General features: G+C 30.5%; 1 protein-coding gene across 1 annotated transcript in view; it reads left to right on the forward strand.

Moving 5' to 3' along the window:
- The window catches only part of LOC133334018 (carboxypeptidase D), a 36,016-nt gene extending 15,155 nt beyond the window's left edge, over positions 1-20,861 (forward strand). Inside the window, 10 exon segments of the mRNA XM_061542318.1 lie at positions 2,347-2,826; positions 2,970-3,070; positions 14,198-14,312; positions 16,770-17,380; positions 17,383-17,818; positions 17,886-18,153; positions 18,220-18,443; positions 19,328-19,480; positions 19,553-20,613; positions 20,686-20,861. Coding sequence (XP_061398302.1) covers positions 2,347-2,826; positions 2,970-3,070; positions 14,198-14,312; positions 16,770-17,380; positions 17,383-17,818; positions 17,886-18,153; positions 18,220-18,443; positions 19,328-19,480; positions 19,553-20,613; positions 20,686-20,861 — 3,625 coding nt within the window.
- The last annotated feature ends 4,151 nt before the right edge of the window (positions 20,862-25,012 follow it).

The raw sequence follows: 25,012 nt of genomic DNA on the forward strand, positions 1-25,012 counted from the left end.
ACAGGTATTAAATTGTATGCCGGTTTAAACTAGAGATACCCTGCTTCCATATCAAGTTATTTTTATTACCAAATACCGGTTACTTAAAAAGTTATGACCTTCAGAAAATGATTGCACAACAAATTCTACAAGTTAGAAAATAGAGACTCTTGTAAACTTTTAGCAATAAATTGAATGTTTGGATGGACATAGGTATTAAATTGTATGTCGATTTAAAGTACAGATGCCCCGCCTTCAAAATCAAGTCAATTCATTACCAAATACCGATTACTTCAAAAGTTATGACCTCCAGAAAATGATTGCACAACAAATTCTACAAATTAGAAAATAGAGACTCTAGAGAACTTTGTGCAAAAAATCAAAATTTTAATCTGGAATGGGAAGTATATAGTATACAAATTTAAAGAAGAGGTATTCTTCTTTCATAAACAAGTTATTTCAATACCCAATACTGATTACTTTAGAAGTTATGGTCATTTAAAAGTGATTACCTAAAAAAATCAGCAGTCTGAGAAATTTGGTTCTTCTTTAAATTTCTTCAATATCTTGAGTATTTGATTATCTGTCTTCAATCAATATATTAATGTATATGTACCCGGTTTTAAGAGAGGTTACCGATACTTTGAACGCCATATTTGATAGTGTAATTTGGCTCTGTATTTTTCTTGTCATATGTAACCGGTTACTTATTTTTCCCAACGATACAAATAGATTATGCATTACGGTTTTTGTATTTTATCACGATATATTTCAATATTACCCAATAACGCCAATTTGAAACCGATTATTCATCTATATCGAGACGATTACCCGGTTTTATGATAGTTTAACGCTATTTTAGAACGACATTTTTGTTTTTTGATAGTGTAATTTTGTTCTCTATTCTATTAGACTTAATTTTGTAATATTTAGAGATTTTTTGAAAACGGTTACTTATACCATTAAACCGGTTACTTATTTTTTCTAGCTACTTTTCTAAATTTTTCATCAGAGTTTTTCATATAATATCAGTTCCTATATAAATGTTGTTCAAAAATAAGGCTTTTAACACAGTTTTGCTCAATCAGAGACGGTTACCCGTTTTCTGAGACCGGTTATAGGGCCCTTTAGAAATGTATTTTTAAAATTTTAAGCAAGCAATATTGTTTCCAATCGTGGTACACATGATTTTGTAATATTTAGTGATGTTTCAGAAACGGTTACTTGTTATGTGAAACCGGTTACTTATTTTTTTCCAACTACTTTTATGAATTTTTCTTTATAGGTTTTCATTTTATATTGTTTTTTATATAAATATGACTGAAAAATTTAAATTTTAACGCAGTTGAATACGATTACCCGTTTTCTGATACCGGTTATAGGGTATTTTAGAAATATATTTTTCAAAGTTTATGCCAGGAATAATGTTTCCAATCGTAGTAGAGTAGATTATGTAATATTCAGAGGGGTTTCAAACCGGTTACTTGCCATATGAAACCGGTTACTTTCAGCCATTTTAATAAAGTTTCCATGTGAGTTTTTTATATTATACTGATTTTTATAAAAATATTTTTTGGAAAAAAAAATTAATCCATTTATTGTTTAACCAGAGGCGGTTACCCGTTTTCTGAGACCGGTTATGGACTCTTTTAGAAAATAATTTTGTATGTTTAAGCAAGTCAATTTGTTTAGAACCATAGAAAAAGTATTTTTTATGTTTTAGATCTATTTTGAAAATGGTTACTTATTCTATAAAACCGGTTACTTATTTTTTCTAGCCATTTTTATAAAATTTTCATTGGAATCTTTCTTTTTTATATATTTTATATAAATATGGTTTTAAAAAAGTAACTTTTAACCCAGTGTTGCTTAATCAGACACGGTTACCCGTTTTCTGAGACCGGTTAGAGGGTCTTATAGAAATGTATTTTTTTTTTTCATTTTAAGCAAGCAATATTGTTTCCAATCGTAATAGACCTGATTTTGTAATGTTTAGAGGTGTTTCAAAACCGGTTACTTGTTATGTGAAACCGGTTACTCGCTTTTTTTCAACCACTTTTTTGTAGTTTTCATTTAAATTTTAAGATAATAAGTCTTTTTTATATAAATCTTTTAAAAAAATAAACTTTAAAACCAGTTATTGTTGAATCAGACACGGTTACCCGTTTTCTGAAACCGGTTATAGGGTTTTTTAGAAGGGATTTTTTGTTGTTTAAATGTTTTATTTGATATTATGAGTATTAAATTGGATAGTTTCAGCCTTTTAACTGGTCTTTGCAACCGGTTACTTTTAATATAAAACCGATTACTTGATATATTTTTTTTATTATTTTAACAATTTTTTGTTTATTTGTCCCATTTTTTCAGAGCCCACCGCGAATGCTGTGAGGACAGTTTGACACCCGATGATCGTGTTTTCAAATTGATGGCCCACACCTATTCCGATAATCATCCGATTATGCGCAAGGGTAATAATTGTAATGACACCTTTACCGATGGCATTACCAATGGTGCCCATTGGTATGAGTTAAACGGGGGCATGCAAGATTTCAATTATGCTTTTAGTAATTGTTTCGAATTGACCATTGAATTGTCCTGTTGTAAATATCCACCTGCCCATACCCTGCCAGCCGAATGGCAACGTAACAAACATAGTCTGTTGAAACTCTTAAAATTGGCCCATATCGGAGTGAAAGGTGTGGTTAAAGATGTCAATGGTTATCCCATACATGATGCAACAATTGTGGTTTCCGGTTTGGAGGAGAAGCCGATACGTACAACACGACGCGGCGAATATTGGCGTCTGTTGACACCAGGAATCTATAATATACAGGCATTGGCTTTTGGGTAAGATTTCATAAGATTTTGAATTGTTGTTGGTGGTTATGATTTCCTTATATGTAACAATTTTATGTTGTTTTTTTGTTATGAGAAGTAAAAAATTGTATAATAAACGATTAAACTTGTTTCTTCTTGTCTCTTTTTTGCAGCTACCAGGCCAGTGCTCCACAACAAATCCATGTAACAAATGATAAAAATGTGGCTCAACGTTTGGACTTTACCTTGTCACCGATTGAGACCAACTATGATGGTATAAGCAGTTTTTACAGTCCCTACTTTTTTAGACATTAAATTTTGAGTCTGGTTATTTGATTTTTATTTCATTCCATTTTTGGTTTTCTTTTCTTTTTTTCCATTTTTTGTTGGACTCCAAAACATGGTTTTAGTCTTTACTTAACGTTTTTGGTTGTTGTTTTACAAAAAAAAAACTGTGAAACCGATAAAAAACGTTTACGTTTTAATTGTTGTTATTTAAGATTACACATACACACATACATATATATAAACACACACCCACAAAGCATTTGCACAAAAACACCCACACGGAATCTCTGTCTTACTGTCACACACTTTATGTATTCTTATTCACATTACATACATGATTATGAGTTATTATTAAAATATTGGAATTTTAATTACGGTTCTGTGATTATTTCAAATCTTAAATTAATTTTTTTTTTCAAAATTCCCTATATTTAATTGCCCCACAAAATAAACTTGATGTGTGGCCAGGCCACTTCATGTAATTGTCAATCACATGGCATTGGCATATGTCAAGAACACATCTCTTGAATAATTTGACAAAGCACATAAAGTGGCCTGGCCACACATTAGGCCTCCCTAAATAACGCAGCTTTTAGGGGGATTTTTGGACAAATTTAATAAAAATCTTCCCTTGAAATTTGGTAAAAATGGTAATGAAATAATTACGGGCAGCTTAAGGAAAGCAGCGATTTGTTTTAATCATGGAACCTTGTTTAATTATTTTTCTTTTTAACTTCTAAGAGAGAAGAGAGAAATATGTCAAGTGATATACCGTTGTTTATGAGGACTCTTAAACAACGCGATCAAAATGATGTTATTCTTGAGTTTTTATTTTTTTAAATATTTCGTTTGATGTTTGATCATTTATAAATTAATAAAAATAATTTATTTTAAATAAAAAATAAGCCCGAAACACAATCAACAATTGGTTTGGCATTGCAAACACAGTCAATATCCAGTAATGAATTTCGTCAGGGCCAAAATTCTAAATAAAAATTGAAATGAGCAAAAATTATACCTGAAATGTTCATTTTCGATGGATTCTGGTCCAATTTGCGCACCAAAACACATTCATTGTTGGAAACAAAAGTGGCAATGCCTTAGAAAACGCGTTCATTTTGTTTCAGCCCTATGATTATTATCAATAATTACCAGAATACGGCATATTCTCATAGAAATAATAATGTTTAGAATTCTCAGGGAATTTCGGTATAGATTTTATCTACACCAACACTGAAAAATATATTAGATGAAGTTCAGAAAAATAACTGAACTAAATACTTCCTTAATTTTTGGTTATTATCTTTCACCGACCATAACTTTCAAATTTTTGAGTAACCATAACAAAAAATCAAAAATTTCACAAAAATACAAATATTTTCGAATTTTACAAAGTTTACGTGCGTCTGTAATTTCTAGAGGCCATAACTTCTGAAGTAATTGATGTATCGTGGAAATTAAGCTTTATTCTAAAAGAAGAAAGTCTAGTCATTGATATCATAATGAGTTTTAGGGATGCACCTATGAAAATATCAGAGATTTTGGAAAAATAAGACCAATACCTTAAATTATCATGGCATTAGATTTTCGCCGTAGTTACTTTCTTGAGGCTATAACTTCTAAAGTTGTTGGAGTTTTTTGATGATTTTTTTTAATTATTAAAGAGGAAGGCCTACTGTTACAATTCATAACAAATTTTGTGGTTGAACTTAGAAAAATAACTGAGATATTATACAAATTAGATAGCTAACGGAAAATTTCATTACATCGGAATTTTTCAGTAATCAATTTCTGGAGGCAATAACTTTTGATGTGGTTAGTGTATCGGGATAAAATAACTTGGGTTAGGATGAAGAAGATTTAAACTTTAATATGATAACCCCTTTTATTATAGATATAGAAAAAATATAGGAGTTATTTAAGCTTTTTTAGAGGTACCCAAAATTTAAAAAAAAATTGATATTTTTTAAATCAGTTTCTAGGGGCCATTACTTTTGAAGTAGTAAACCACTGCTTTTATGAACATTATTAAGGTGAGGTATACGCTATGGAATTGAGATCGAGTGGATTTAGAAGTCGAAACGAGCTTTAAGTCTTTTGCGGTTCAAGCCCGAAAGGAACGGTTCATTATTTTATCTAAAGGCGCACACACACGATCATTTTGGAATGTCAGCTCTTTTATCGATTACTGATTGTCCAACAACTTGGGATATTTTCGTGTTTACCTGACGAACATGAGAGGCCACACTATCAAATTAGCAAAATTTAGGCAAAATTTTCATTCAAAAGTAATATGTGTACACCGCTTAAGGCCGTGTTTACATTATATGTGACAAATAAACAGCGTAGGCATGTTTACCCGTAAACATAGCATAAATCTCTTCTCTCTCTTAAAAATAAAAATTAATTTTTAATATAATTTTTTTTAATAATGATTCGGTTTATAAATATACATATATGTAACCAATATTAGTACAAAACACATATATACTACATATATATAAACATTAAACACTTATGAATAGTAAAGCACTTCAAATTATTTACCATATGTTCATTTCATTTCTCACACTGTATGTATGCTCTCTGAATTCTATCACACACCGACAGCACTCACACTTGCGCTCTCTGACACATAACGGCACCACATGCATTGTTATTACTCCACTTCTCCATCACTCTGACTAGTACACACCTGTTACACTCTCTGCATTTAGTAAACTCCGTTACAGACATTGAGGGAGAGAGAGAGACTGATAATCTCTCACTCTCTTTCAAGCTCTACCATATTCAAATAACTGTGTTTTGTGACAAATCACAAGCAGCTTGTTATAAATGCCGTGTTTACATCATTGTCATGTATGTTACTTAAGACACCAGGCCACACAGCTAATTGGTGTTACTAAATTAGAAAAAAAATATAAATCAATGAAAATGAAGACATTTTGAGTTTTTAATTCGGTATTTGGACTAGCTTGATTAATTTAGGAAATAATTAGTGGCAATTATGTAATCATGGCATTATTATTTCGTTCCGTGTTATTATTTTTTTCTAGCTACAAAATTGGCTTAATAGTAATTTTTTGGGCATTTGTATATTATTTTATGTTATATATTTTTTTGTTTATTTTTTATGTTCTTTTCTGCAAAAATGTTGTAAATTATTGTACATGTTTTGTTTTTTCGTTTATTTATAGTTTTATTTTTTGTTTTTGTTTATCAAATATAATGCTTAAATAATTGTATAGCAAACGACAAAAAAATAATAAATTAAAATAAATTATCTGTAATAAAAATAATTAAAAAAAAAACAAAAACCGTACGCACATAATTATATTGCAAGAGAAAAAAAATTAAATCCTATCATATGCATACCATATTTGAACTATATAATAATAAATTCAAATTTTAACTAATTATTGTATTTGTAAAAATATATATTAAAAAAAAAATTACCAATTATTAATTATAAATTATATGTTATTCACATTGGTTTTGTTTGTGTTTTATTGTTATTAGTTTTTTTTTATTTTATTAATTGCGCAAAAAATTGAAAAAGCACCACAAAAAAAAATCATATTTTCCATCACAATTTGATATGTGGCCAGTTACCTTAATGACGATTGGCAACTCATGCAAACTAAAGGCCAGTACACACTATCAGTTTTAAATGACAAATTTTTTTTATAAGATATCGGAGTATATTTTAAGCACTAATATTTTTCTTGATGACTGATATGTGGCAAAAGGAAAGGTTTGTTTTTCAAATTAGTAGAATTTGTTCAGAAGTGTCATTCAGGAGGGAAAGTGTGTACTCAACTTTATTATTGCAATTTATAAGTAAAAGTACATTTAGAAAGATTCACATATTTGTGTATATAACTGATCAAATATCAAAGATATGAGAAAAATATACAAAATTCCTCTAATTTGTCACTTGGTCGTATTTCCTCGGTAATCATATTCTAGAGGCCATAACTTGACAAATAGTTGATCGATTTTTTATGAAATTACTAAATATTGAAAGAAAATACCCGATCTTCAAATCGCATGCCCACATTTTTGTACTTAACTGAGCTAATATCGGAGATATGGGGAAAATATAAATTTTTGTCTATTTTATCACTTGTTCGAATTTTTTTGGTAATCATATTCTAGAGGCCATAACTTTGCAACTACTTGATATATTTTTATGAGGATGTTTAGTATGGAGAGAGCACAATCTGATCTTGAAATATATATCAGTATTTATGTATGTACCTGACCAAATATCGGAGATATTGCCAAAAATGAACAATTGCTTTGATTTTGCGGTATTTGAGATTTTCTACGTAATCAGTTTCTAGAGCCCTTAACTTTCAAAGTTGTGGGCAGATCTTTAGGATATCATCTTATATTGAAAGAACAAGTTCTGTTCTTCAAATTGAAACCAAGAATTTCGGATGTAACTGTTCAAATACCAGAGATTTTGAAAAACTTGGAAGATAGCAATGATTTTCCGATTTTTGACATTTTCTCGGTAATGATATTCTAGAGATCATAACTTTGAAAGTAGATGGTAGATTTTTATAAGAATGCATAATATTGGGAGAGGATAATCTGACCTTGGAATAGGTGCTAGAATTTATCAATGTAGCTGATCAAATATCGGAGATATTTCGAAAAATTGACAATTTCTTTGATTGTGCGATATTTGAGATTTTCTTCGTAATCAGTTTCTAGAGCCCATAAGTTTCAAAATGGTGGACATATATTTAAAATATTTATGTTATTTTTAAAGAAGAATTCTGCTCTTCAAATTAGCGCCAATATTTCTTATTTCAACTCATCAAATACCAGAGATATCCCAAAAATTGGAAGATGACTTTGATTTTCCCCATTTTTGGCCTTTTCTCGGTAATGATTTTCAAGAGGCCATAACATTGAAAATTGTCGGTAGATTTTTATGAGAATGCATAAAATGAGAGAGGACTATCGGTTCTTTGATCAGGTTCAGTTATTTTGCTTATAACTTATCAAATATTGGAGATATTTCGAAAAATAATCAAAAACATTGATTTTCCAATTTTTGACATTTTCTTCGTTATCAATTTCTGGAGCCTATAACTTTAATACTATTGGACGTATATCTATTATTTTATGTTATATTGAAAGGACAAGTTCTGTTCTTCAAATAGAAGCCAAGAATTTTGGATATAACTGTTCAAATGCCAGAGATATTGCAAAAATTGGAAGATAGCTTTGATTTCCCGATTTTTGATATTTTCTCGGTAATGATATTCTAGAGGTCATAACTTAGAAAGTTCTCTGTATATTCTTAAGATATTCCCAAATATTAAGGGAGGATAAACTGATCTTGAAATCGGACACATTATTTGCGGTTTTGACATATAAAATATAGAAGATATCGCAAAAAAAAGGCATTTGCTTTGATTTTCCTATTTTTTAAATTTTCTCTGTAATACAATTCTGGGGCCTATAACTTTAGAATTATTGGGCTTATATCTATGATATCATGTTATATTGAAAGTACAAGTTCTACTCTTCAAAATGGTGTCAATATTTATGGGGGTATCTGACCAAATAGTAGAGATATTCCAAAAATGGGAAGATAGCTTTGATTTTCCGATTTTAAGTCTTTTCTCGGTAATGATATTCTAGTTGGCATGTAAGCGGTAGATATTTATGGGAGTGCTTAATATGGGGAGAGGGTAAACTGATCTTCGAATATGCGTCAGTATTTATGGATGTACCGGACCATATATCTGATATATCTCCAAAAATATACAATTGCTTTGATTTTCCTAATTTTTAAATTTTCTCTGTAATTAAATTCTGAAGCCCATAACTTCACAGATAGTGGATGTATATCTCGGATATCATCTTATATTGAAAAAAAAACAAGTTCTGCTCTTCAAAATGGTGTCCAAATTTACACGTGTAACTGTTCAAATACTAGAGATATTGCAAAAATTGGAAGATTGCTTTGATTTCCCCCATTTTTGGCATTTTCTTGGTAGCCATCTTCTAGATGTCATAACTTCAAAAGTATTCAATTTATATTTATGACATGCGTCAATATTAAAGGTGGAGCATCCGAAATTTATAATTGTGTCTTCATATATTAAAAAAATGGCAATGCCGCTCTATATGTGGCCCTGTAACTTTACTAGTCCGTTGTTACATGACAAATGCAACAGTGTAAAACGTGGTTATACACCATTCACACTATGTCTGTATATTTCATGTATGGAAATAATGTACTTCCTATATCCAAGAAACAGATCTGGCCAAGCCATTATCACCTTATTCAAATTTTCGGATTCGAAATAAGTCTAAGTTATTGTCTCCAAAATAAAAGTCTACCTACACAAGTACACAAATTCCCCTTCTAAATATCCCCATGAAAGTTGACCCAATTTTTTGTACAAAAACAACAACAACAAAAATAAATTCACATTGCAAACCAGATGCCTTCACATTTTGAAAGCGAAAAAAAAAATAAATTCGTTTCCAAATCTGGTTTAATTCCAATGCCTTGTGAATTAGTCAATTCTTCTGTTTGTGGAACTAAATCGTTGATACTGGTTGGTTGGTGGCTGGCTGTGTGCCGTCTGGCGGCTTCTGGCATAAAACTGCAAATGTCAATCACACACCATGAAGGAGGAGAACGACTACGACAACGACGATGTGGCGTATAATTTTAGCGCAAATCACTTCTGCTGCTGTTAATGATGGCTGCTGATGATGATAATGGAAATGCAGCTCTGAATGTGTTAGTGTATGCGTGTGGCCAAATAATTTGCAATTGTTGTCAATTATAACAGCTGTTGCACATTGATTAAAATATTGCATAGAAAAATATGCAATTTAATTTATTTTAACATGGTGATGCTATGAACATTCATACATGTGCCAAGTATGGTCTTTAACAGATAATATGTTTCACATGGTGTAATATTTTTCTGAACATATTTTGGAATATTAGGGAAAATGTTATATGTTTTGTTAAGCGGACTTTGTTACAGATATTCGATTTTATAAACTGATAAAAAATCAAGTATTATTGCTTATAAAATATCAGAGATATTGGAAAACATTACAAAAGTTGTTTAATTTCCCGATTTTTTTTCGTCCAGACCCTCTAGAGGCCATATCTTTTGAAAGAGGTGATATATTTTAATGAACTAAACGGAATTGGAAAGATGGTAGCCTAGTTTAAAAAAAAAAATATCACTATTTTCCAACCTAGACTAAAAAATTTCAAAAATATTCAATAAAAACAAAATTCCCCATAATTCTCAATTTTTGAAAAATTTTGCGTCACAATTTTCTAGGGCCCATAACTTCTAAAGTAATCGGTACACAATAAAGAATTAACATAATTTCTAAAGCGTAATATATAACGATTACAATGATGTAAGTATTCAAAAATGTAGCCTTACAAATATTAAAGATATCTCCAAAAATAGGCAAGTACTAGAAGTTTTCCAATTTCGAAATTTTTTCAGCAACCATATTCAGGTGGCCATAACTTTTGAAATAGTCAATGGATTTCAATAAAATACCAAAGAATTGAAAAAGGAACATCTTAGCAATAAATCTGTACATTTTTATTAATATATCTAAACAAATATCCGAGTTATGATAAAAAATAAAACATAACCTAAAAATTCCAATTTCCGGCATTTTTTGCGCAATCATGTTCTTGAGTTCATAACTTTTTTAATATTCAACAGATTTTCCTCAAATCGATTTCTTTTCAACGATGGATATGTAAAATTGTATAATCACATAAAAATCCTCTAGGTCATTCAATAAAAATTTAAAATATATGCAAAAATAACGAATTCCCCAAATTTTCAATTTAAAATCAGTTTTTCGGTAACGCTCTTCAGAGGGTCATAACTTTTGAAATATCAAATGGATTTTAATGAAATGGCATGACTTTTAAAGAGGAACATAGGGTCAATAATTATGTCAAATTATATTACCTTATCTAAAAAACTAACAGAGTTATGGTAAAAAATTATACATAACCTAAAATTTTCTGTTTTTTGGAATTTTTTGCGTTGTCATGGTTTTGGCACCATAACTTTTTAAATATTCAACAGATTTTCTTCAAATTACGTGATTTGGAAAGCGGAACATCTGAGCTTTCAATTATATAACAATTATATTGATGTATCTAATGAAATTCCTTAGTTATGGTGAACAAATATCATTAACATAAAATTTCCAATTTCTGAAAAATTTTCGGTAATTATATTAATGGGACCATAACTTCCAAAATTGTCCAAATATATTAAAAAATATATTATAATTTTGACAGAGAAACTTCTAAGGTTTACACGGATATGAATTATATCGATATATCTTATGAAATACCCAAGATATCGCCAAAAATATAAAATAACCGAAAATTTGCCTATTTTTGCATTTTTTTTTTTTTTTGTAATCACTTTTTGAGGCCCATAACTTTGAAAGTAGTTGAGGTATTTTAGTGAACTAAATAGTTTCCAAAAGAGGAGTATATAATCTAGAATATTGACAAGTTATATTAAAATATCTTAGCAAATACTGGAGTTGTAGTGCAAAATTTGAAATAACCCAAAAATTTACCATTTTGGTCGTTTTTTGGGTAATCACTTTCCAGGCCAGATAACTTTTGAAATAATTGTAAGATTTTAATGCTATAAAAATAAATATTAGAAAATGACTTATAAACTTTAAAATAAAGTGATTTCTATTGATGTATCTGATCAAATAAACGAGTTATAGCTAAAAATATTTGTTAGCATGTATTTTCCAAGTATCGTCATTTCGTTCGACATCATTTTCTAAGGGCCATAACTTTTGAACCAATGGGAGTATTTCAATAAATTGAAATGATTTTGAAAGGCGGAAATCTTATCCATTGATTTGTATTCAATCTCTTTAATATATATCATCAAATGTCAAAACTATAGAACACAATTGAAAGTAACCCAAAATTTAAAACTTTTTCTTAATTTCTGGTATCACTTCTCTAGAGGCCATAACTTTTGAAGTATTCGAAATATTTTAATAAAACGAATTGATTTTTGAAGATTAACATGCCATCTATTATCTTGTAATCAATTTTATTAATATATCTCATTAAATTTGAAAATTATTGTACAAAATATGCAGTAACTCAAATTTGGCATTTTTTGTCTTTTTTCTGGTATTATTTTTCTAGTGGCCATATCTTTTGAAGTATTGGAGATATTTTAAAAACTTAAATTTGTTTTTGAAAGAGCGACATCCCATCTATTAATTTGAAATCAATTTGATTAAAATATCCCAATAAATATAAAAATAATGGAACAAAATATACAATAACTCAAATTGTGCAATTTTTGTCGTTATTTCTGGTATACATTTTTAGTGGCCATAACTTTTAAAGTATTCGAGATATTTTAACAAAATAAATTGTTTTTTAAATAGGAACATCTAATTTATTAACTTATATTACATTTCATTAAAATATCTCATTAAATATAAAAATTATTCAACAAAATTTAGAGTTACTCAAATTTTGTAATTTTTGTATTTTTTTCGGGTATTATATTCTAGAGGCCATAACTTTTGAAGTATTGGAGATATTATAATAAAATCAATTGATTTTGAAAGTAAGGCATCTATAAATTTGTATAACATTTTATTAATATACTATAACAAATATCAAAATTATTCAACAAAATATACAGTAACTCAAAATTTTGCAATTAGTCCTTTTTTCATTACATTTTTTAGAGGCCATAACTTTTCATCGAGATATTTTAATAAAATATGAATAAAATTAGCAAGTTTTACATTTCATTAAAATATCTCATTAAATATAAAAATTATTTAACAAAATTAACAGTAACTCAAAATTTTGCAATTAGTCCTTTTTTCTAGTATAACATTTTTAGGGGCCATAACTTTTAAGGTATTCGAGATATTTTAATAAAATAAATTGATTTTAAAAAGGGCGATATCTCATCTATAACCCTGTAATAAATTTCATTAATATATCTCATCAAATAACAAAATTATTGAAGAAAATACAGAGTAACTCAAAATTTTGCAATTTTAGTTCTTCTCTCTGCTATTTTCTTGAGGCCATAACTTTTAAAGTATTCGAGATTTTTTAAAAAAATAAAGTGATTTTGAAAGGGTGATATCTCATCTATTATTTTTGTTTATCAATTTCTTTAATACATCTCATTAAATATAAAAATTATGGAACCACATTTAAAGTAACTCAAATTTTGTATTATCTTCCTTATTTCTGGTATTCATTGTTTTTTTTTTGAGGCCATAACTTTCGAAGTTTTCGAGGTATTTTAATAAAATAAATTGTTTCTATTAAGAGAGACATTTGTAGTTTAATTTGTGTTCTATTTTTATTTATTTTTTTATTAAGAAATATTTAATTTTTTATTTAAATAAAAAACATATAGATTTTAAACCTTGTTATTAAAACCAATAAAAAATATTTTTATATAATATCATTTATAACAAAAATAATAATAAATTTTTATCTCAAACTATTTTATGGAATTGTAGTCTAACACACAAACAAATATATCACATATACCTATTTACAAAAAAATATATATAAATGCCCACATGTAAACGTATATATAATTTTAATCTTTTATTCTCTAAAAAAATCCGATTGATGTAAATGTATACTAATATATATAAAAATAAAACATAATAAATTATATAAATATTAATAAAGCTAATAAATAAAATTTATTTAGCAAAAAAAAAAAAATAATAAATCTGCAAAAAAAGAATGCCTGTGTGTGTGTTTTATGGACTGAATGAAAAGGAGAACTTCTTAATTTATTTAATTTTTTTTAATTTTATTATGCATCCATTCTCATTTCATGCACCGCATTTGCACTAGAGTTTCATACATATTTTACATAAATATCGAATATAGTTAAGGGGTTTAAAAAAAGACTAAAACTATTATTGGAATTTGAAGGCTCAAGATTTAATCAGCTGTTGGTTTTTATTTCTAACTCATTTCCTCCTACTCATCATCATATTTTATTTTATGTTTTCTTCTTTTTTTTTCTTTGCATCATTTCAGGTGATTTCCGCAAATTGAAAGTAATACGCGCCGACAATGCTGAAAATATAGAGAAAAATGGTGGCTTCTTAATGCCAACCAAATTTGAACATCACAATTTTACTGCCATGGAAAAGTTTGTATATTATTTTTGTTATTTTTTTTTATTAAAGACATTAAAAAAAAACATCCTAATGTGTGGCCAGGCCACTTAAGAAATGCCAACCATTAAAATATAATAGTGTAAACATGATATTAACATACACAGAGTTGTGTTTACATGAGGTAGTACTTGCATTGCATAAAGGTAACAGGTCACACATCAACTCGGTGGGTGGGAGAGCCAATACGGTAAAAAATAATTGAGTTATCGGGAATTTAATTTTGAAGTTTTGTTAACCATAGCTGAGCAAATATCCAAGATGAATCCAATTTAATCATGATAAAATGTTGAGTAATAATTTTCAGTTTTTTTGTAATCATTTTCTGGAGGCCATAATTTCGGAATTACTCTGCCAATCTTAACGAAATAAATTGATTTTGGAAGAGAAACATCTAATCTTTAAGCTAATAACAAGTTTTATTAGCATAGCTAACCAAATAATTGATATCGTGGGAAAAGAGAACATTACCTTATGTATGGAAATTTGTAGAATATTTTTAGTAATCATATTCTAGGAGATATATTTTCTATTATAATGGGTAGATCATTACAAATTAAATAGATTTTTAAAGAAGAACATCCCATATTCAAAATATCATACAATTTTAATATTGTTTCAGACCAAATATCTGAGATATAGTAAAAAGTAGACATGTACATGAAATTTGCAATTTTTAGAAAATTTTCGGTAATCATTTTCCAAAGCCCCTATTTTCTAAAATAATGGGCATATCCATTCAAAGAAAGTGGATTTATGAAGAAGAGAATCTAATCTTGACATTATAGATACGTTTTATATGTACCGCTTACCAAAACATCCGAGATATCGGAACAACTTAACAAGTACTTCAAATTGTCCATTTCTAGAAAAATTTGCGTAATCATTTTCCGAAGGCCATAGTTTCTAAAATAATGGATATATTCCATCAAAATAAGAGTATTTATAAAGAAGAATATCCAATCTTGACATTATGGGCAAGTTTTATATGTACAGCTTACCAAATATTCGAGATATCGGAAAAAGTAAACATGTACTTGAAATTTCCCATTTTTAGAAAATTTTGCGTAATCATTTTCCGAGGTCCATATTTTCTAAAATAATGGATATATTTCTTCAAAGTAAATGAATTTATAATGAGGAACATCCAGTCTTGTCATTATAGACCGGTTTTATATATACAGCTAACTAAAATATCCTAGATATCGGGAAAACTTAACAAGTACTTCAAATTGTCCATTTCTAGAAAAATTTGGTAATCATTTTCTGGAGGCCATCTTTTCTAAAATAATGGATATATTTCTTCAAAATAAGTGAATTTATAATGAAGAACATCCAGTCTTAACATTAGAGATATGTTTTATATGTACAGCTTACCAAAATATCCTAGATATCGGAAAAAGTTAACAAGTACACGAAATTTTCCATTTTTAGAAAATTTTTCGTAATCATTTTTCGAAGGTCACATTTTCTAAAGTAATGGGTATATCCTTATAAAATAAGTGGATTTATATAGAAGGAGGTCCTCTCTTAAAGATAATGCGAAGATCTGTTGTTATATTTAATCAAACAATGGAGTTATAGGAAAAATTAATCAAGTACATAGATTTGGCAACTTTTAGAATTTCTTCCGTAATAACATTCTATAGGCTATATTTTCTGAAGTAATGTATGTATCATTACAAAGTAACGGAAATGACTTAAAGGTTTATAAGAATATCTGCATAAATATCTGAGTTATAGGGATAAATATAAACGTATCTATAATTTTATATTTCTGGTATTTTTTTTCAGTAATTATTTTCTAAAAGTCTTATAATTGGACATAATATTGTTTATTTGATTAAATTAAATTTTGAAATTTGTTTACATTTTCATAATGGAAGTCAATTCACAATAATGGATTTTGACAGCAAACATGAGAGTCAGCTGATATCCAGCAGCTCTCTATGGATGACCTTATTAATAGACCTTTAAAGCCTATGCATAAGATCATCCAGGGAGACCAGCTAGATATCAGTTGCCTAATATAAAAAACGTAAACCAAACTCAAATGTTTGACATTAGAAAAAACAGCTGACTCACGCGAGTTGGGTGACGTTATTAATAGATCTGGACCAAGGTCTATTAATAAAGCAGACCAGCTGGACATCAGCTCAAGTTTGCTGTAAAAATCCATTATTGTGAATTGACTTCCATTATAAAAACGTAAACAAAGTCCAAATTTTTGATATTCGACTTGAGAAAAAACAGCTGACTTTCGCTAGCTGGGTGACCTGATTAATAGATCTTGACTTTATTCATAAATCTTGAAATTTATTGAAAAGTAACATCAGCTGTTTAAAATTGTTTACCATTCAACAGCTGATTATTATTTTTATTTTATTAATATTATTTTTAATTTATTTCCCATTTCTTTTTTATCCCCCCAGATTCCTTCGTGATATAGCCGATTCTTATCCGTCCATAACAAGACTCTACTCCATTGGAAAATCCGTCCAAAATCGTGACCTATGGGTAATGGAAATTTTCGCCACCCCTGGCGAACATGTCCCCGGAGTGCCGGAATTCAAATATGTTGCCAATATGCATGGCAATGAAGTGGTGGGCAAGGAAATGTTGCTGCTGCTCACTAAGTACATCTGTGAACGCTACAATTTCGATAAACGCATAACCAAAATGGTGAACACCACCCGTATGCATTTCCTCTATTCCATGAATCCCGATGGTTATGAAATTTCCAAAGAGGGTGACAAATCAAGTGCCTTGGGGAGGGCTAATGCACATAATGTGGATTTAAATCGTAATTTCCCCGATCAATATGGTACAGATAAATATAACAAGATCACCGAACCGGAAGTGGCTGCCGTAATGAACTGGACTTTGTCCATACCTTTTGTACTGTCGGCCAATTTACATGGTGGCTCTTTGGTGGCCAATTATCCCTTTGATGATAATGAAAATGATTTCAATGATCCCATGACGAGGTTGCGTATGGCCAATGGTGCTCATAAATTGAATCCCACTGAGGATAATGCCTTGTTCAACATTTGGCTAAGCTATATGCTGATGCCCATCCCACAATGCATTTGGGTAATCCCTGTCCCCTCTTCAAAAATGAACATTTCCCCGGTGGCATTACGAATGGTGCTCAGTGGTATAGTGTGACCGGTGGTATGCAAGATTGGAATTACATTAAGGCTGGAGTTATGGAATTGACATTGGAATTGGGTTGTGATAAATTTCCCATGGCCGAAGAGTTACCCAAATTTTGGGCAGATAATCGTGAACCTTTGCTGCTGTTCATTGAGCAGATACACAATGGTATACAAGGATCGATAAGGAGTTCTATTGGTTCGCCGGTTCCGGGGGCTGCCGTAATGTTGGATGATGCCAAACATGCCACCTATAGTGGGGTCTATGGGGACTATTACAAATTGGCACTGCCGGGGGTGCATAACGTTACCGTGCTGGCGGATGGGTATGTTCTTGGAAAATGAGATTTTTAAATTATAAAATAACTTCCCCTCTTTCCCTCTACTTTTCAGATTCTCTCCCCAGCGTGAATTGATCGAGGTACCGGTCAAGGGTAAAATCCATTTGGACATAACTCTGATGCGTGATGATCCCCAGCACTGGGCCTCGGCCAATGATTATCGGATTATTGAAAATGTTGTGCACACCCGTTATCATTCCAATGCCGAACTGAGAGCCACCTTGGCGGAATTTGAGGCCCGTAATGGACAAATTGCCACCTTTGGTTATGCTGAATCGGAATTTGGTTTCTATTATAATTCCATTAAGTTGACAGCTGATGTAAGTCGATTTTTTTTCCTTTGGGAATTGTTTGAAAGATTTAAATATATTTTCCCACCTTTGCAGATTGGTGCCCCCGAGGAAAGTAAATACAAAATTTTAATTTTGAGTTCCTTTTTTGATTCTGCCTCACCTTTGGGTCGTGAAATATCCATGAATTTGGTGCGCCATGTCATCGAGGGTTATAAATTACGTGAACCCTTAATTTTGAAATTGCTGCAGACTAGTGTCTTATATTTCCTGCCGATAACGGAGAATTTTGATGCGGTCTTTAAGCTATATAATAATAAGTAAGTTGGGATTAATTTCTTAATAAAAAATCTGAGAAAAAAAATGAATCAGCTGATAATGACATTTTAATATCTGAATTTGTGATCAGCTGATAGGGATCTAATATCAGCAGATGACAACTTTTCCCGCAGAAAAATCATCATCACCTGATCGCTAATATTTCTATAGAAATGTCATCATCAGTTGGTCACTAATATTCCTATCAAGGCCTATAAGTAAGGTCGTCCAGTGAGACCAGCTGGATATCAGCTGCCCCTCAAGTTTGCTGTAAAAATACTATTGTGAATTGACTTCCAAAACATAAACAAAGGCAAAATTTTTGACATTAGACTTGAGAAAAAATATCTGACTTTCGCTAGCTGGGTGACCTTATTAATAGATCTTAATTCCTATCGAAAAATCATCATCAGCTGATGGACAACTTTTCCTATAGAAACGCCATCATCAGCTGATAACAACTTTTCCTATAGAAACGTCATCATCAGCTGATAACAACTTTTCCTATAGAAACGTCATCATCAGCTGATGACAATTTTTCCTATAGAAACGTCATCATCAGCTGATGACAACTTGTCCTATAAAAACGTCATCATCAGCTGATGACAACTTTTCCTACAGAAAAATCATCATCAGCTAATGAGAACCTTTCATATGAAATAAATCACAGCCTAATTGGCCTTTATATAGACCTTCGGTCTCTATACAGACCAATTGGCCTTTATAATGACCTTGGGTTTCTATACAACCCAATTGGTCTTTATAATGACCTTGGTTTTTAACCAGCCCAATTGGCCTTTATGAAGGCCTGAGGTAGTTTTTTTTTTTAATTTCAAAAGCCGTTTTTCTATCTCCTATTAATTTCCTATCTTCTTTTATATTCCAGCAATTCCATTTGTGATCCTGTCGTTGGCAATGACCTGGGAGAACGCATTTTAAGTCCAGAGTCGGAAAAGCGAAGAGATTTGCTATTGTCCTTTTTGGAAAATCAACGATTTGATTTAATGCTTACCTTTAGTACTGGCTCTTCGGAATTGTAGTAAGTTTTCTTTTTACCACACATAACCTCAAAAATTGCATAACCTAACCTCAATAATATTTTTTATTTTAGCTACCCCAAAGGAGAACAAATCTATGAGAAATTTGCCCATAACATTGAAAATACCGAATTCAGCTATTCTCCCCTACAATGTCCCTCCACATCAACGCATACCCTGCGCCATGACATTACCGAACGTCTGACGAATTTATTCTATAAAATGTATAATATACCCATGTTTACATTGGGCTTGTCGTGTTGCAGCATGCCTCAGCAAAAAGATATTACCTCGGTGTGGCGTAAAAACATCGAAAAACTTAAGAATTTCCTGCATTTAGTGGACACGGGAGCGGCGGGTTTTGTACACAATCGTGAAGACCAACCCCTAAGGGAGGCATTTATTCGGGTAATCGAACATCAACCGGTTTATAATGTTAGCCGTAATGCAGCACATTTCCAATTGATATTACCCGAAGGTTTATATGCCCTCGAAGTGAGCGCTCCGAACTATGAATCGCAGGTGGTAAAGGCTGAGGTGAAACATGGCAAAATCACTAATTTGGGAATAATAAAATTAAATCCCTATACCCTAATCGTGGGTCATAGTGAAATCCAACCTTTGGGTAGGTTGGGCGATGATGTCGGCACCACAATGATATCCGGTTTTGTTTTGGACATGTCCAATCATCCCATTAAACATGCCAAGGTTGCGGTGATAAAACCGATCATAAAATATTTTGTAAGAAATTTCACCGACAGTATGGGAAGTTATATTTTGAAAAATGTCCCACTTGGAGAGATTACCTTGAAAGTGGAAGCGCCACGATATTTGGAAACGGTTCGCTTGGTAAATGTCCTTTCGGCCAATAAGGAAGTTAAAAATGTTGTCTTCCGTTTGCAACGTAATGAAGATGTTATGGGTATGCCAAGATTTGTTTTTATCCTGCTCGCCAGCTTGGCCATTATTACGGGAGTGGTTATGTGCATTTTGTGTGCCCAGTGTCTGTTGGCACGACGAAGACGCACGGATAAGCCTTATTATAATTTCTCACTACTGCCACAAAAAGGTAAAGAGCTATTCGAAGATGATGGTGATGATGGGGAAACGGAGCTGTTTAGATCACCTATTAAGAGTAAGAGAATTTTGGAAGAGTTCCCGACCTTGGTAATCTAATTTTGTTTTCTTTTTATTTCTTTTTTTGCAGAGGGTATGACAATTAAACCCTATTTCGATGATGACGATGATGATCTGAAACGTATTGTAAATTCCGATGATGACGAAGAGGATGATGATTTACACCCCGGCATTGGCATTGATCCGGATGATAGTGGTGAAGAAATTGTTATGCTGGATAAGGGCCATAAACAGCGTCATCATTAACATCGAAGGATCTTTTAACCGAACTGTGATTTTGGTATGCTAAAAAGATATTCAACATTGGAGGGAGGGGAATGACAAAGAAAAGTAGAAAAAAAATTAAATAGATTTTGATTAAAAAAATAGAGGAAAGTGAAGAAAACAAGGTTTAAAATTGCAAATTCATAGATCGTCAGTCCGTTGATAAAAGGCTTTTTGATTTGAAAATGTCAGGAAAATGTCTTACAAGACCCCAAGATCTATTAATTAAGTCGCCCACAAGGCCCACATAAATAAGGTCACTCAGGGAGACCAGCTGAATAACCGATGCCTCTGAAGTTTGCTGTCAAAACCCATTATTGTGAATGGACGTCCATTATGAAAATGTAAGCAAAGTTAACATTTTTTGGCATTAGACTTGGGAAAAAACAACTGGCTGTCGCTAGCTGGGTGACCTTATTAATATATCTTGGTCGACCAGCTGGCAAAAGTCAGCTGTTTTTTTTCTCAAGTCTAATGTCAAAAATTTGGCCTTTGTTTACGTTTTCATAATGAAAATCAATTCACAATAATGGATTTTGACAGCCAAATTGAGAAACAGCTGATTTCTAGCTGGTCTCCCTGGATGACCATATATAGACCTTGATTTGTTGATTTATTACAAGGTCTATAAATATGGCCATCCAGGACATACATCATAAAAGCGTAAAAAGGTCCAAATTTTTGACATTAGACTTCAGAAAAAACAGCTGACTTTCGCTAGCTGGGTGATCTTATTAAAAGATCTTGGTTGAGAATAAATTTTAATGTAAAAAATAAATGCTAGAATACTCAAGGAAACAAGATTGGAAGTTCATAGGTCGTCAGTTCGTTGAAAATAGGTTTTGATTTGAAAATGCCAGGAAAATTTGTTGATTTATTACAAGCTGGATATCAGCTGTCTCTCAAGTTAGCTGTCAAAAAACAAAAAAAAAAAAACGTCTTCAACCAAGGCCATTTTTTAGCACAACAAGTCCTGATGGAGAGTTAATGTAAAGGGAGAAATTATTCTACACAAAATTTCACTATAGGTCACCGAATAACAGAAATCGGTATATATAATATGTCCCTAGAAAATCGCTTCCAAATTATCTAAATGATTAAGAAATTTATTTATGTTTTTTTGGTCGGCTTCAACCAAGGGCAATTTTTCACATAAGAAGTACAGTTTGAGGATTGGCATCAAGGAGAAAAATATTTTACACAAAATTTCACTATAGGTCACCGAACAACAGAAATCGGTGTATATAATATATATCCTTAGAAAATCGCTATCAAATTGTCTAAATGATCTAGTAGTTTATTTTTGGCATTTTTTTCAATACATATTCATTTTTTCGCATAAAAAGGGGGTCTAGGGGTCTAGTGTAAAGAGAGAGAGAAAATATTCTCCATCGAATTCCACTATAGGTCACCGAACAACAGAAATCGGTGGTTATTATTAATGATTAAAAAGAATGTGAGGTTAGGGCAAAAGATTCTTCCTTTTATAAAATATATCTAAATCTGATTATGGTATGATGTAAAACAGGATTTTCTCAATATATACACACTCCTTCCGAATTGATTTCTTCTATAACAGGCAGGTATTTTCCTAACAAAAAAGTGATTTCTCTCTCCATTTAAAAACAGCTGTTTCAATTAGGTTATTGTGAATTATTTAATTTGATTTTTTTAAATATCAATTTAATTATAAAATATCACACAAAGAACATTCGAGCTTTACAAAAACATATACCGCCGAAATTCTACCTAAAATCTAACGGCACAAATCTAAATTAACCCAAAAGTTAGGTTATGTTCAGCAACGAATTATTGATTTCTTAATGTTTAACCCAAATTTTGTTTTTATTTGCATTTCCCCCTCCAAATGTTGAATCAAAAATCAACAAGAAAATATTTAATAAATTTATAACAATTATTTTTCAAAACACAACAACAAAAATAAATTTATAAAAATTATTTTTTAAGAAAATAAAAAAATATTAATAAAAAAAAAACAAAATGTAACAGAAAATTAAAAAAAAAACATTGCAATATTTACACATAAAAACCCCTGATCTATATATAAAATTAAGCCAAAATAATATAAAAAATAATAATTTTGTAAAATATATGTTTTTTTCATAACAACATTTAATATTATTAAAAAAAGGCAATTTTTTAATATTTTAACAAAAGAAATAACTTCAGAAAAAGAACAGCTCGAATCTCTTTGTAAACATAGAAACAGAAAAACTTATGTATTTCAATTATCATGACATTCCTTATAAAAAAAGAGTTGTTATTTTTTTAATTTCTTTATTTTTCCTTAAAACAAATCTTGCTCAATTTACTTTTATATAAAAAAACTTTATATATAATATTCATATAATATTTTATTTACAAAAAAAAGTAACATAATCATCATCACACATGATAAACGAAAAGCTTTAGCTGTATTTTAATTTTTAAAAGAAAGACAAAAATTTATTATATATAATAATAATGTAGTGTTTTTTTATATAAACAAATATATATGTATACATTTATTTATTGTACAACAGAAAATAAAAAAAACAATTTTTTTAAAATAGTAAATTTATAATAAAAAAAACCTAATGAAGTTCTTGTTTTATTTAAAAACAAATATTAGTTTCTGCAATTGCAAGATCTATTAATAAGGTCACCCAGCAAGCGAAAATTTGGGTTTTGTTTACGTTTTCATAATGGAAAGCAATTCACAATAATGGATTTTGACAGCAACTTTGGGAGACAGCTGATATCCAGCTGTTCTCCTTGGATGACTTATTAATAGGGCATGGCAAGGAACAACAATGGCTTGGATTTTTTAAAAATATTTGTTAATGACCTAACCAAGATCTCTTAATAAGGTCACCCAGCTAGAGAAATCAGCTGTTTTCTCTCAAGTGTAATGTCAAAAATTTGGCTTTTGTTTACGTTTTTATAATGGAAGTAATTCACAATAATGGATTTTGACAGCAAACTTAAGAAGCAGCTGATCTGCTTGGACGACCTTATTTATAGACCTTGGATCTAATATAGACGTCACAGTTTCCAACTGAATTTGCTGAAATTACATATTACGGATTCTGATTAAATAGGAAAACATCCTAACCAATTTTAGATATAGTCCCCATTTTGACATAACCTAAAAATTTTCTATTTGGAAGTTTTTTGTTGGCATATTTTACAACCGATTTGGCCGTTAATTTGATATTTAGGGTATAAAGTATTAGGTATAGCCACCATATAAACCCGACTTAATGTTTGATGTTTTATCAACGGATTTGGCTGTAATTTCATATTTTGGATTCTGATTAAGTGGTAAATGCTCTCAACAAAAATTGTGTTTATCTGTCCACTTTCAGGTATAGTCCCCAAATAAACATAACCTCTACATTTTTTATTTCGAAGATTTTGGACCCATTTTACAACCGAATTGGCTGAAATTTTGATATTTGTGGTTCTCATTGGGTATATAGTCTCTCTACCAAAAATTATTTGTATCGGTCCTGATTTAGGTATAGTCGTCATATAAACATAACCTAAATTGTTATTTCGGGGAGTATGGACAGGTATTTATCGACGGATTTGCCTATAATTTCATATTTTATATTCTGATTAAGTAATAACTCAAATTGAGTATATCTGGCCACTTTTAGGTATAGTCCCCATATAATCATAAGCTCAAATTTTTGATATTTCTAGGATTATGGACACATTTTACAACCAAATAGACTGTAATTTGATATTAATTGTCCACATGAGGTATAAAATCTTTCCAGCAAAAAGACACATTTTCCAACCAAATTTTCTGTAATTTAAAATTTCGGGTTCTTATAGGTCAGTCCATCAAAAATTACTTCCTCTAAAAGTACACCGATACTCAAAGTCTATTAAAAAGGGCAACCAGGGAGATCTGCTGGATATCAGCTTACCTTCAAGTTAGCTGTCAAAATCTATTATTTTGAATTGACCAAGATCTATTAATAAGGTATAAATAAAGTCCAAATTTTTGACATTCGACTTGAGAAAAAACAACCGACTTTCGCTTGCTGAGTGTCCTTATTTATAGATCTTTAGGAATAGTCCCGCAAAAACGATACATTCCAATTGCAGATATTTGACAAAAG

Source organism: Musca vetustissima, unplaced genomic scaffold (assembly GCF_032173495.1).
Source record: "Musca vetustissima isolate MV318-11 ecotype Yass unplaced genomic scaffold, APGP_CSIRO_Mvet_v1 utg2072, whole genome shotgun sequence".
NCBI classification, from domain to species: Eukaryota; Metazoa; Arthropoda; class Insecta; order Diptera; family Muscidae; genus Musca; species Musca vetustissima.